The sequence below is a fragment of the Morone saxatilis genome, unplaced genomic scaffold, assembly GCF_004916995.1.
Source record: "Morone saxatilis isolate NCDOM2014 unplaced genomic scaffold, NCSU_SB_2.0 Contig1, whole genome shotgun sequence".
In the NCBI taxonomy this organism is placed as follows: domain Eukaryota; kingdom Metazoa; phylum Chordata; class Actinopteri; family Moronidae; genus Morone; species Morone saxatilis.
This window is the reverse complement of record NW_023339651.1, coordinates 20,595,990-20,611,275: the sequence shown is the minus strand read 5'-3', so window position 1 is coordinate 20,611,275 and position 15,286 is coordinate 20,595,990. Positions and strand designations below refer to the sequence as shown.

Genomic DNA, 15,286 nt, shown 5'->3' with positions numbered 1-15,286 from the left:
CTAGAGCCATGCTGCTAGAGAGGCTTAGAATAAACATGCGAGTGAGTCTGGTCAACAAACTATATCATGGAATCTCTTTGGCAAATGTTGGTTACTTATCTGATGACAAATACAGAGATATGATATATCTGCAAAAAGATTACATTATTCAATGTACTGTTTAACTGATTTACCAGTCTAACTCTATGCAATATATATTGTTACAGGCTGAAACATGTTTGTAGCAGCATGTACTAAAAACTGTTAAAGAAAATGAACAAATTTGTGTTCTTGTTTACTATGATCAGAAAGTTCCAAAATTAAATCCAAATTTAGACTATTTAGAAGTTGTCGTACGGCTGTTTTTAAAAATTTTATTTGGTTTATTTTGTAACGTTAAAAAGGATTTGGTAGCAAACATCAGAGTATCAGAAAAAACTACTGATTTAGTTATCTGTATCAGTTTTGGAAAATTTCAGAACATCAGCTCAACCCACTGACAATGTGTATGACCTGCAAGTGCTCTTTTGTTAAAACTGACTGAAATATACAATTTGCTACTCATCTTATACATGGTGAAATGTTGACGTTGCTGACAGCTTTCAGTAGCTGGTAATGCATGCTGTCTATATACGCTGGCTACAATCTATCTGTTGACATAAACATTGCTTGTGCACAGCGAAGCAATCCCTGCCCGTGGGACTGTGCCAGAGCTGAACTTTGAAGTGTTTGTGTGCAGACGGGATGCCGTTGTACACCGACACTGTTTCCAGCTGCCCCTCCCTTCACTATCTTTGCTGTCTTCCTTGGTCTGCTGATCATGTGGGACCACAGATCCACACGTGTGGACACTGACCTGCCACCCTGATCTCACTTATGTTGGGAAGTTCAAAGCAGAAGCAGCACCTCCCCCTCCATTTCACAGCTGATTTGGCTCTGGTTTACCTCCCCCGCCAAGGCGAAGGAGGGGCAGGGCGTTGCCCTTGCTGGTTAGACACATAAGTAAAGCTAAGCATGTATGTATGTAGGCTCACACATATTTTCTGACAGCAAATAGTGAGTAGATATACAGTGACATGAAGATAAATGGTTCCATACATGTCCCCATATTTTAAAACTGAAAATACTGTAGCCTCCAACCATAAAAACCTGACATGACAAGTCGAATGAGTCAGACACAAGGTGGTAGCTTGGTATGTCTTTAACAGACACGCACATGCACACACTGTCACAGACAATTACACATTGTAGCTGCAACTGGGGTTTAGCATTGTGGAAGCCGGCTAATCCACTCTAGACAACAAGAGATTTAGTAGATCATTTTGGAGTCTTGTTGGACAAACTCTAATTTAAACACCAAAATAAACTCTGCAGTCTCCACAGTATCAGAGGAAGTGTGAATAAATCACAGTCTGTGTAATATATATCCCCATTTATAACTCAGTGTGAGAGGAATACTCTCATATAAAAGCAGCACTGTGAGAAAGTACATGGAGACATGGAGTAAGAAACAGACAGAGAAAAGATTATGTTCTCCATCAAAATTACCATCTGTTCTCCCGAAAAACAGACACGGAGTCACAGTCTGTGCCCTGAGGGTCTTTTTTGGACTGACAGACAATGTGTGTCCCTTCAGTGAACAGACAAAGAGCTGTCTTCAGCCTGCTGACGGGAGGCCTTTTGCCAGACGTACTGTGACATTTACTGACAGACAAGACAGAGGAGCCGAGCTCCGCTGCAGTTATGTCAAGTGTCCGGGCGCGAGCTATGAGTCACACCCTGCCACTACAGCTCACTGATGGCGTTGGTGGCTGTTCTGAAAACTAAAAACTGCTCTCGTGCATTTCCCTTTCCTTTTGTGACTTCTTTTTATGGCTGAAACAAAGCAGAAGAGTGGAAGTGGGGACGATGGAGGGAGCAAATCTGTGGGCTGAAGCCACTGAGTTCCCTCAGCTACTGCTGTCTCTCCCATGGAGCGCGTTGGAGGGAGTTCAAAGGAAGGCTTCTGACTTTAGTACACTTTTAGACACACACTGGCAGCATGCAAAGACAAAAAAGCTGTAGGAATTTCATTTTCATTCAGTTTTAGAACAAATAAGCTGAATAAATCATCTCCCACTTGGATTCCTTGAGGCATTCCTTTCTAGATAAAATAATCTATCTATTAAGCAATTATATTATTTTAATCATAATCATTTCTAAAACCCCATTGAAACACATTACTATATGTATCATTTCCTAGTGTTACTTTGCATGATGGAATGCTGCTCGGCATATTCTGTGCCACCATCAGCATCCATCTATGAGCCCGTATAAACAAACTGCAGAGGGGGAAGCATTAGTGCCAAAAGTGAATGGGCTAACAAACCACTCCCTGTATCACTCATATCCTGTCTGATCTGATGCTCACTTACACACCTGTGCAGGTCAGTCATTACTCACTAACCACTGCCCGCTCCCTGGGTTCAGACCTTCATGACCCATCTGTCAGTCAGTGGACAAAGTGGGCTTTTATAACTCACCTGGGTCTAGTTATTGAGTCAGAACACTTATTGCTCCTACACCCAAGTGACGCAATAAAAAGTAAAAGTCTGATTCTTATACTGTATGCTACTTTATAGTTGTTTTATTATACTTGCATAATCACCCAGAGGTGGATGACTAAGTGGAAGACTAAAACCAATACTTTCTGACTTCCCTACCCCCGTCTTTGTAATTCAAGCCTATTGGTTCCTTTCAAAGTTAAATTTAAGGCATTTTAAGACCTTTTAAATACAATATAGAACGCAATTTAATATCTGTTTCACAATCCTACTGTCTCTAGTATTTAGGTATGATGAGTAGGACAATACTCCCTGGAATTATTTATTATATTACTTTTTTTTTATTTCTCAACACCTGCCATTTGGTGCCCTAGTGACAGCTGAACATTGTGTGTGGGACTGACTCAAAATAAACTACAGCACCAACACAACGCTGGTTAGAAAGATCAATCTGTTGTTGCTTTTGGGCTTTTCATGGGATCTGTTGGCAACAAGCACCAGCCTTGTCCTGCGAGGGTGGGTCAAATAGAAGTGTGTATGTCCATGGGTACTCACCAACTAGCTCGTTGGGGTCCTTTCTTTCTACTTCTGGGATCTGTAAAACAAAACAAGGGGAGAGAGGGGAAGAAGAGAGAAAAAAAGAGAGATACGTGTGATATTTAGGTCTCCTTTGGACAGGAGAATCTAATCATTAACCCTTTTTGGAGAGAATTAGTAACAGCACCAGTGGTTATTAAGCACTGCTCCCAGCTTGGATGTAGTTAATTACAGTGGATTACAAGTGGACAGGTGAGGTGAACTGGCAGTTCTGGTGAAAGACATGGAGCTGGAGACAAAAGCTCATTCCATTTGTACCTGAAACCTACAAATCAATCGGGTGCTAGTGCAACAGACTGCAGAGAATAGAGGCTGACAGGAGAATTGTTTCTAAGAAGCAATAGAAACCAGAATAGTAAATCTAAGCAGTTTCCAGCGAAAGCCTGATCTCCGCAGGAGGTGGAGTCTTGTACAGCCTCTAAAATATGCCGCCTGTTGTGCCAGGACTGTGGGCATAACACAGGTTCGGCACAAAGGAACAGTGCTGTTATTCACAGGCATCATGTCGTCACCTAGCAACTGCACGGGCACATCAAAGAATTGTCCTGAAGTTGGCCAAATCACAAGGAGGAGGAGGAGGAGGGGGAGGACAGAAAGACATGGAGGCACAGCAGAGCCCGCTGGCAGAAATCCAAACCCCCCCAAAAAATAAAATAAAATGGCACCTGTTGTTTGAGACAGAACCAATAAAATCAAATCTGCACTCTCTTTCCTATTTGGCAGCCCTTCACAGGAAGGTCAGAGGGCACATTACGCTATAAAACTGCAGTATTAGAGCCAGTATGACTCAATGTCTTTAGTTCAATTCTAGTTCAAACTGGCTTAAGATGGCTGGAATAATAAAAGTGTTGAGTTAAAGGCATCAACAACACAGGTGTTAAGAGCACCAGCTAGCTTTATATATATCTATATCCATATCAATACAGAGATATATACATATACACATATACATATACATATATACTACACTATACAATACTATATACATATACTGGATTTGAGACCACACTAAAAAATAACTAGCACTTCTAATAAAGCAAAAATCTATTTTTACCACCAAAGCACTTCCCACTTCAGGCTCTGCAGATACTCTACACGTCATCTAGCGTCTGTCTTATATAAACACCAGAGCCATGGATTTGGACCCACTCTAACCAAGCACATACCTAAAGTTACAACAGATCCTTTTCTTAGAGGCTTCCTACTCGTTTCTAACAATATTCTAAATAAAAATGTAATGTAACACAATCCAATACAACAGCACCACAAACTGCAGCCTCCAGAGTGGAATCAATATCTACTACAGAATACGCTCATTGTAATGATGGTAGTGTTTACTGCAGGGCTGCTGTATTCGATTGCCTCAGCTGGTCCTATCTTTCTACTCGTATTTCATGTACATTGTCAGTGCCACAAAGGAAGACAAATCTATTTTAGGTGGCAGATTAGGTGATCTGTAAACAACATTTTGTGAACTTTGTGAATTTATTGTTTGACACCCATAGAAACAATCGACCATCGTTACCTAATTTAAAAAGGCATAGCAGTGATTAACATTTTTAATCTAAGGCCTTCTCTACAAACTGGACGTGTGGGGCATGAAAGAAGAAAGTGGGCATTTAGTAGGCAGAGAGGTTCTAATGAAAGATGCTCTGTGCAGTTGCATTATGGGTAATGTAGGATACAGTATTTTTGGTCAGGGTATGTCAGCCTCCCCTGCTTCAATTTCTGTGAGGCTGTGTTTGCGCAAAATGCTAACACACATCACCACACTAACGCGGTCACAGTGACAACGCCTGCATGCTGATGTTTAGCAGGTGTAATATTTACAAGGTTTACAATCATGGATGTCCATTTTGCAGTTATTTGGTCGGTAGCTAGAATACGATTGCTGTTCAACTATATTGAAAAGACAAACACTTCACAAAGGTCTGCTGGCTTGAGCCTTGATATCACACCCCGTCTGACATCCAGCAGACAATCCCAGCAACATAAATGTTTAAACTGATTTTATGCCAAACGTTTACAACATCCTGTGAACAATAAATGTGCAACCAAACCTCTTTCCAACATAACCTGGCGAAGGGTTCTATATAATATTTCAAAAGACTTCCTGAGTATTAAGTCGGACAAATAAAACCAAAGTATTGTGTATGGTAATCTTCTTATCTACAGTTAGCCAGAACTGTATCACAACACCAACTAGCAGCTGCCATTAACAGACAATAGATAAGCTAACTGCAGGAATAATAATAAAGTGGGAGGACAGTGAGCGCTAACATAAACACTCTCTCTCATTCTGTAGAAATAATAAATCTGAAACTGAAAAACCACATTCAGCTTAAGGTTGAACATCAGTTTTCTGAACACAGGCTTCAGTGCATATGACAAATATCAGTCAACCTCTGAGGGCTAAAAACCTAGACAACATAACAATTATTAAATATCTCCTTACAGTGTAAGCAACACTGTTTCCATGACTTTCCTGGAAATGTTTCTCTTCTAAGGAGCTTAATTCTCCACATGTCGTTACATGCAGTATTGGGAAATCGCATCTTGACGCACAATGTTACGGGTTAAAATCACCAATTACCATATCACCAAATCCTAACACTGCCAACACTGTTATCTCTGCTTCATGACACGGCATACTGACTAGACAAAACTCTCACAAAGCAACATCTTATCAGATTATGATCAGTCAAAGACAGGTTGTAAAACAAAGCCTCAGACACAGCAGACATCCTCAGATGCCTATTGTTTCTGCTTGTTAGGTTTGTGACTCACTCTCACCTCTCTGACCTGTACCAAACAGCAGCAGGAAGCTGGCATGCTGTCCAGCTCACACAGCTTTCAAACACACACACACAGGGTGGGGTTAGTATGGTGTGCAAGTCCAAGCAGTGTGCTTTGACAAACATCACTGTTGGTTCAGGAGAGGTTTAAGACTCACAACAAGATGCATCAGTCAAGCAAGTCGGAACATATTTTAAATACAAGTCACTGACCTGCTCATACCTACAGTGCCTTATTTGTTAGTTGAACATTCATCTGACACACACATAAGCCCACAGCACCATCTAGTGAACATGCTCCTTCATAGCATGTGGTGGCAGCTACTTTTGTTAGTGACACAACAAATGGGAAATTAATCAGACTCAGTCTTTTTCCAAATCCAAGCCATCCCACACCAGGTGGTGTGTTCAAATACCTCAACATCATCTGCGTCCCTCCCCTCGTCAGATTCGTCCATTTCCTATGAAAACAAAAATGAAGAAGGTTAACACCCAAAGGATCAAAAGAAGATGAGACCATGAGGGGGAACCAAGCATCAGTACAGACTGGATGACACCCAGCACCCGGCAGTGGACTGCAAAACTGTTTAACCCTGTTGATGTTTTATACTAGCTCTAGTATTACAAAGTCTTCATTAAAAGGAACACTGCAAACATTTTTGTAAACATGTTTTACCTTTAAAGCTTTTATAGACACAGATATCTATTAGGATTGTTCAAAACTTAAAAGGAGCACACCACAGATTTTACATGTCAAGGTCAGTTAGCCCACCCCGTGAAAACTGTTTTATAATAATTTCTAAAAGGTGGTTTCCCTGTTGCTGATTGGCTGGAATAGTGTCGCTGAGGCCAAGCCACTTCGTTTCCCCATTTACAGAGCCGACCCTGTGGAACGCCACCAAATCGATTTTCAGTGTGCTCACAGAGCGGACAGCTAGCAAACTGTGAGGAGATATTTGCTGAATCTGACAAAGTATATTGGATTAGAATCGCTGACTGCACCTTTACGCCTGAAAAAATAACCCTGATGAGGTCATCAGGTAACAAAATATGAAACATTTATCCAGATAATGCATTCAAATAAAACACTGCCACATATGACAGACTCAGAGATTACGACAGAACTGAGTCAAGAGATTAACAACTAAAACCAAACCTAATCATTAGGCAGGATTTACTGCAGTTTCATTTTCTGGTCACTTACTGTGTATGGTACTTTGCTCATATAAACTCTATTGTATATACACCTACAAGTATAATATGATCCCATATTTAGGTTCTCTTTCATAATAGCAATTTGTCTCGTAGCATATCCTGGTGTCAAATAATCATCAATTGAAAATATATAATACCTATTTTCATTAATTAATTCTATTGATCTGCTGATTATTTCCATGATTACTCATTTTGTCATTAAACTGTCAAAAAGTAGAAAAAGAAATGCCAAGGTGACATGCGGCACTTCATGATGATATAAAACACAGACAGACAGAAAATCCTAATTGAATCGATTATCCAAACAGTTGCAGATACATTTTGGATCAACTAATTGATTATCTGAATTATTAAATGTTTCAAAAACTAATCAGAACTCTTGTTAGGCGTACCTTTTTGTTTATACTTGGATTATATCTTTAATATCTGAAATCATGGTTTCACTTTAGTGCCAGGCAATATTTAAGAAGTGTGATGAAGATTTTGGCTTCCAAGTTTAACTGAACTCTGTTGTGATATTTGTGTCTAGACTGCAAAATTAACTTTTTTGTCCACGGGCCAAATGGCTAGTGAATGTTCCAGCCACTCAATACATTACCATTGTTTTTTTTTTGGACTGAAGAAATTCTTCCAGCCGCTTACATATTTTTCCAGAATTTGGCTGGTGACTGCTGCTAATTTTGTGCCCTGTGTGATGCCTCAAAATAAAGCGCTCCCTTTTTATTTTTACAGATCTGCCCGGTCACATGGGTATTTTTTAAACACAATGTGATTTACCAACTATCTGCTTTTTCTATGGACCCACATACAGTAGGAGCATTATTATTAGTATTTTTAATGTTATTGTGTCAACCCTTAGTCATATTTAGACTGATTTTATATGAACACCTAGTTTTAGTTAAGGTTTTTTGTACAGTAGCGGTTTATTCCCTTCTGAAAAAGAAATGAGACTATTTGATTGGATGGCAGATTACTGGATTAATACATTTAATAATAAATCAAGATCTCAATGCTGAACAGAACGATAACTATTTTATACATAATAACACAACACTGGTTAAACCTAATAGACTATAGCAGACTTATAGTATTAAGACAACATTTGCCAAACTGGTTCACTTTCCAAAGACTTTGCAGTACTAGTACTAACAGTGTTACATGTCAAAGGAGGTGAAATGACAAGATCCCTGTCACCCTGCACTACATACTGAAGCTGTTTTGGTAATTACAGACTCCTCACAAAATTCTGTCTGATCTCAAATGCGATGCAGCTTATGCCACAACCAAACAAGCACTGGTGTGATCCTACCAGCCTCCTCATTAGCCCAGTAGAGTTTAGTGAAGACACATTAGACCCCACCATAAACATGTCACCAGATTCTCTAACACAACACCCAGGGCACTGCTTCGCCGTCATTTAAGAGCTTCAATCAGACGTCAGTGAAATCCAACCGAATAGTCAGTAGAAATAAAACCTAGAGGACGCCATGTTCCACACGTGTTTGAAGATTCAGAACTCAAATACTGACCGAGTTGCTGTCTCTGCTGTCTTCATCTCCAGACACCTTTTCTTCGGCACCCTCAGTTCGGTTCAGGTCATCATCACCATAGCTGTACACCAGACCTCCTGTATGCCCCTCTAGTGGTCGGTAGGAAGAGGCAGGAGGGGCACAGGGACAACACAAAGAAGAGGGAGACATCAGAGAAATACAAGAGGCAAACAGCACCACTGAAAGAAAGAGGGGATGAAAGTGTTGGTTCAGCGTTAGTGAACAGGGTATCAGGGTTACAGGAAGACGCCGCAAAGCCATAGTCCATTCAAAAGTCTGGCAACATTACTTTACTACACAGACATAAACACACACACACACATATATACACACACACATATACACACACTGCCAAAGGACTCCTTATTGAAATATAAACTCTAACATTGCGTTCATCTGTGGGAAGAAGTGAAACCAGTAACTTTACAGCTAAACAAAAGACCTCCGTTGTTGAGACCTTCACGTTTTTTCATCCATTATGTGCCAGAGAACATCAACAAGACCGAAACAAAACCGCCAAGACCCTGCTACAATAACCTTACATCATTAAAAAGTGTACGTTCAGGTTTTTTTAACAAACAAGTCTTGACTATGTTGGACATTTTCTGTAAACTAGCTCAGTTAGCTACGAGCTAACGTGAGCTACCACATGAAATGATCGGGGGTAAGAGTCGCACAGTAACAGACAGCGGGTTTCAGCCTCTACACTTAAAAGCAGCGACAGTGTTTCATTAGTTATCCGTGAGCTACCTGTCTCTTCCTGCTCGGGGTCGGAGTCGGGCTCTGAATCGTCTCCATAGTCTGCCAAAGAGGAGAGGAGGACACTCTTTTTACCGCTCGCCATTGCTGTACGCGTCGCATAAACGCCAGGTCGCCGAGTGATAGCGTCAGTACAGTTGTATTGCGTAGGCACCAGTGTAGCCCTGGGAGATGTAGTCCTTATGTTTATTTGGCGGTGCGGGAGGCCTACAGTCTGTGGTTTCTTTTGTGTAAGAAGTTGAGCTGTTGAGCTTGACACAGTATTATTTTTTAATGTGAACATTATTAATAAATAAAGAGAGAAAATGCAATTCTGGAAGCTTCTCTACATCATTAAAGTCCTACACCGATCAAAAAGCATGATGATGTTTAAATGCTGTATGTGCAGAGTCTGACACTGGAAGGATGTTTTCACATTCTTCTGCTGACAGTGGAAAGTTTCTCTGTGCTCAGTGAACATCAGATTTTTTTTGAAGGGCGATGCCTAGAGCATGATTTGTGACATCACAGATATTTTGGAGGTCATCTTGGTCCAGTATGTAACTTGTACTGTGTGATCCACCAGAGCACATACACTGAGAATGGACTTTACAGTGAAGTAGGAGACATCTTGTTTCAACATTAATAAATAAAATTAGCATATTCATAGATTCTGGATTCATAGATTTTTAATGAGGTAGAAGGATTAGATATCTTTTTAAGGATTTTAATGTGTAAATGATACCACATCAGACACACATTATTGTTCCAAGCAAACCATTTACAATACATGTCTGGAGGGGATGTTTAAACTAATCAAATTAATAAGTAAAAAAAAACTCACAGCTTTCATATTTTATGAAACTTAGCATTTTATTCTGTTATGTCCAACTGCTGTTGAATTAAAAAAAAAAATCTCAGTTCCAAGGCAATCACATACAGTCATATACTAACCCCATCTCTGCTGCAAATGTTTAAAAGACACGAGATGGCATCTTTACTGAAAAATAAACATCAAGCAGCTTCCTGTTGAGCAGGCGCTGATTTGATCATTTGCAGGTTAAAGACATCCGTATGCTAGGTTAGAACTGCGAATAACCTTTCTTTTAACAGCAATTTACTGTGTTTCAGCGTGGGGCAGGCAGTAAGTACTCACAGAAACACAGTCATTGTATATACACCTGGACTGCCTGTGTATTTAAAAATCATGTCAAGTTCTACTAGTTAATAAGTGGATTACATTTGAAAATAAAATGAAAAAGATATTCGCTGTTGTGTCACCCAGTACAAATACAGAACTGGAAAACAGCAAAGGAACATCTAACATCACAAAAGTAAAAAATCCAGAGTCCAAGTTTCTACTACATCTCAAAAATGACCCAAAGGTGGACAGCTAAATTCAGACAAATTCTCCATCATGTCAACATTCATTTTACAGGATATGTATGAGTTAGTTCCCTACACGTGTCTAGATCACTCCATCCTTCTTCTGCATGGTCTTCCTCTGGTTCCCTCCTCTTGGGCTGCAGCAGCATCCGTACAGCAGAGCGAAGATCACCAGAGACAGAATTATCAGCACAAACAGTCCCATGACCACAATCCCGCCCAGTGCCCACGGCTCCTGATGCAGCCGATGCAGGACCCATTCCACCCAGTCGTCAGGTGACCCTGTGGGTTCCTGCTGCTCCAGTGCACTGCACAGGGAGAGATAAATCAGATAAACGGAGAAAGAATGGGGCTATTAAACTGATGAGCTACTGCTGGTGGATACCATTAGTTTCCACTAATAATGCTTTATAGAACCTGTGGAGCCACATTATCTGCTGATAAACGTGTCTGAAACAGCAATGAAACATTTCAAAAGCGTTTTTATCAGCATGCTCTATAGAAATCTGCTGATGCTAAACTCTATTGTCACCCAACACATTCCCGTTCAGAAACTCACCTCAGCACGGCCATGTCCCCGCTAAGAGTTCCTCTCACAGCTCAGTGACTCCCAACAGTTAGTGTGGATATGTTGTAGTGTGTGAGAGCAGATGGTTGCTGTCCAGTCGCAGCCCTGGAAGTATATGACTACAGCCCAAACATTAAAGTTCACGATCAGTTTGTATTCTCTAAATACAAACTAACAATGGCTCCTGTTCTGCTTTTCAGGTGACACTTTCGGTTGCTCTGTGTGGGCAGGGCAATGTGAAAGCAACAGCTCCTGGTTAATGTTTACTGGAAATATTGACATGTGAGGCAAAGGAGATGTGGTGATAAGGTATGCAAACAATAGTGCAGTTTTACTGGTGTCATTCATCAAGTATTAGGTTAGCCACGCAGTGTTTAGATGGGGATCATACCATGCTTTGACAGACTGCTAAATCTTTACATTGGATCCTATAAAAAGAAAGAAGTCGGCATTACATTAAAATATATTGAACATTTATTACATTTCAGTTACATCCAGAAATTCAATATTGCATTGCCTCAATAAAAAAGACACAAAAAACACTTAAACAATATAATGGGAACACGTCTGTAACTCTAGTATGTCAAACAATGAACAGCTCATATTTCCATTGGCACTATTTGCACAAAAAAAGAATTGATCTTCACTGGGCCAGCAGAGGGCGCTCTGTTCTGCTGAAAATATGTAACTACAAGCACACTATACATACACAGGCTGGAATGTCTGTACATTTCCCATGTTGTTTTTCACATTCTCGATGAATACCAACAGGATGCCAAACCAGTCAATTTTTAATAACGGAGTCACTGTGACATTCAAACACAAATCAGCTTTCTTATTGTCTCATATTTTCTCATCCATGGCTCCACTGGAAGGGTTTTGTTGTTGGAAAAGGCTGCCACACAGTGCTTCATTGTCCCGGTCTGTGATGAATCTTCATGACGTGTGCCACTCTGCTGATCTATATGGATTCCAGTGGCATGGCTCTCTGGACGTGGATCTAGTCTTTATCCAGTACTGGAAATAAGTCCCCATCCTTCCCTTGATGAATGTCCTGTGATCTGAAAAGGAGCATTTCCTGTTCAACTGTGTATTAAGGCGGGTGTATCATGTGGGTGATTACATGAGGGATGGGAGAAAGGATGGAGGTTGTATTTACTAGTGGAGGATGTTCTCTGTCTCAGCTTCAGACAGAGTGTAGAGGCTGCACTCTGGAGGCCTGGTATTTTGGCTTTGCACAGCAGCAGCAGTGGACGCAGGACAGCACAATCATGAAGAGAAACGTGGCTGAAAGGAGAGACAGGAGGGGCAGACAGGAGACACAGGGGTTAGCACATGCTGGGCGGAGAGTTTTGTATGATATTTAAAGCTACATTTAGCTGAAACCAGACTAAAACCAGCGGCCACCAACTAAACCAGAGCTACAAGGAGGGTAAATATTGGGCTATGTTGGTAAATGTAGTAATGTTGCTCTGTATCTGTCAGATACGTGAAAATATGCAAAAACACACTGGCCATATGAACTTTATGAGGTGATAATATGTCAGTGTTTCATCTACAGCTTGTTCTGCTGCCCCCATGTGGCCAAAGATTACTTTAAGGCCAACAAAGTAACACATATAAAGAACTTCATAGATCTTTGTGTTTGGAATTTTCAAGATCAATAGGAACCCGAAAAAATCCAAATCCTTTTATTTTGGTCTGTAGTCTGTAGTTTGTGAGGGTGGTGGTGAGGATCTGTTGGGGGGAACTCGTGACCTGTGTTTCTCCTGGCTACGGTCCTGTTTACAGTCATATTTTAGATCCTTTAAACATCACTGAATGCAGATGTGTCTTACAGAGCCCGACCGGTATGAGATCTTTAAATCTGATAGCGGTTTTAGAGAGGAAAAATGCTCTGATTACCACATGGCGGCAGATATAGTGAATATTTATGTGGATTGTTGGCCGATTTTGCACCAATATGAGTCTGGAAGGTACTTAGAGGCTGATTTCTTAAACAAACAACTTCATTAATTATATTTCAGTTAAATAATTCACACCAGTCGTATACATTGTCAACCAATTCTAGTTGACGATGCTGTTCTTCTCCCGTACTCTGTGCTGCTTGCCACAGTACTGTAAATCACGGCGCACCCTGCTGGATAAACTTTGCAGTGACACCAACATATTACCACAAACATTTCTTTCTGAATTATATACTGGGAAAAAAACAGTTTTCACATCAGCACATACTGGATAACAATAGCGATATGTCTGCAATAGTCCGACTCTGGTGTCTGCTAATAGATACACACTCACCAACAAACAGGATGAGCACAAAGAAGGCTCCCAGCTCCAGAGCACTGGCTTGCGGGAGACCCTGCAGTTTGAGCCACACCTTTTGAAGAATATCCATCACCTCCTCTTTGATGTCCATGCTGACTCTCAGATGAAGGTCCCACAGGGAGATAAATGACAAAATGCCTCAGATTTTGCTTTCAGGAGGGCAAACAAAGCCACACGCTACACGAAAAACAACAAGATGTCGACGGTGAGGGAATGAGAGTTTGACTGTCTCGTTGAAAGTTGGTCCCAATGTAGAAATGGAGAAGTTATTTTCATCTCCAGCTCCACCCTTCACTCCTGCAATTTCATACCTCCACCCTGCAATTACCCCTCAAGCCTGCAGGCATACATCGTCTTCATCCCTAAATGCTGCATGTGCTTTGTGAGTACTCATTACACATCAGCACCCCTAATTAGCCCGCTGATGAACTTGGTGTGTGTGGATGCACCATGTGTCCACATTGTGTGTGATTGTGGCCAGAGTGTGATTCCCTGCTACCAGCCTGTGTATCCACACACAGAAGGCACCGACACTGCATGTTGAGTTTAATTATAAACAAGGCAGACTATTTCAGGCTTGGCATTTGAAGACCGAGGCCTGTCATCCCTGGAGCAGCTGTGTGTGGGTGAGATCGCGCAGGCTGATACTAGACAGGCTGCACAGGAGACACAGGGCTGTGAAATGGCAACAGAACAGGACGCCGGAGATAGCAAGTCATCAGAGAGAAACTCTGAGTAGACAGTTTATCATCGAGTCATGTGTGACCTGATGACAAACGCAGGAACTCATTTGATTAAAGGTCAGGTGTTTTAAACGTGGTGTGTTACTGTGACTAACACGGAAGGGAGTGTTTTTAATATATCTTATTCGTTTTTTATTTTATTATATTTTATTTTTTTTGTCCACCTAGTATAAATACTTTATATTAAAGCCATTATAATAAAACATTGTGTAATTAAGGTCGTATAAATGTGTGATCAGAGAAGTCATGTGAACTCCACCAGACTCACAGCTGAGACGTCAGTTAGTTAACTTTAACTTACTGCTAGTTAATGTTAGCACATTTATAGGAGTTATGTTTTCTCTATCATGATTTCGTTCAGCTGCTGACTAATTTAGTTACGTGAAATAACAGACTAACTTACCAAGATGTCGGTTCCTCAAAAAGAGATAATAGTTTTCAATTAAAAATAACTGCTAGGGATAAATGACCAGTTTCAGCTAACGTTAGCTTGAGGCTAGCCGTGGCTATCTCACCACCTCAGCTAAGCTAACGTTAGCTTTCACCTGATACAATGTCAACTTAACTTAGTTTAACTCTCTCTCGGCCGACGCAAAGCTCTGTTACACCGCTGCACAACAAAATGCCATGTGTATATAACGTTACATTAAAAATACCAGCTGTTCACTTACTTAAATAGCTCATTTTAATCTCACTTTTATAAAATAACAGGAAATAAAACTTGTTACTGTACCTCAGAATTCCAGGCGCTTGCGTTGCTAGGCAACAATTAAATAGGAAGGAATAGTATGATCACATCCTAGTAGTAGGCTACTAACGTTACTATACTACAGTATACTATACT

General features: G+C 40.7%; 1 protein-coding gene across 4 annotated transcripts in view; it reads right to left on the bottom strand.

Moving 5' to 3' along the window:
- sap30bp (SAP30 binding protein) overlaps positions 1 to 9,554 on the bottom strand; it is a 15,881-nt gene extending 6,327 nt beyond the window's left edge. For 2 of the 4 annotated variants that reach the window (XM_035660864.1, XM_035660870.1), the window contains exons 1-4: positions 9,430 to 9,554; positions 8,659 to 8,768; positions 6,331 to 6,375; positions 3,078 to 3,117 (exon numbers count right to left, since the gene is read on the bottom strand). In XM_035660864.1, coding sequence (XP_035516757.1) covers positions 3,078 to 3,117; positions 6,331 to 6,375; positions 8,659 to 8,768; positions 9,430 to 9,523 — 289 coding nt within the window. In that variant the 5' untranslated portion in view covers positions 9,524 to 9,554. Of the gene's footprint in view, positions 1 to 3,077; positions 3,118 to 6,330; positions 6,376 to 8,658; positions 8,859 to 9,429 lie in introns of all 4 variants that reach the window. The other 2 variants (XM_035660847.1, XM_035660855.1) reach the window with 1 other exon arrangement.
- Positions 9,555 to 15,286: the final 5,732 nt, after the last annotated feature.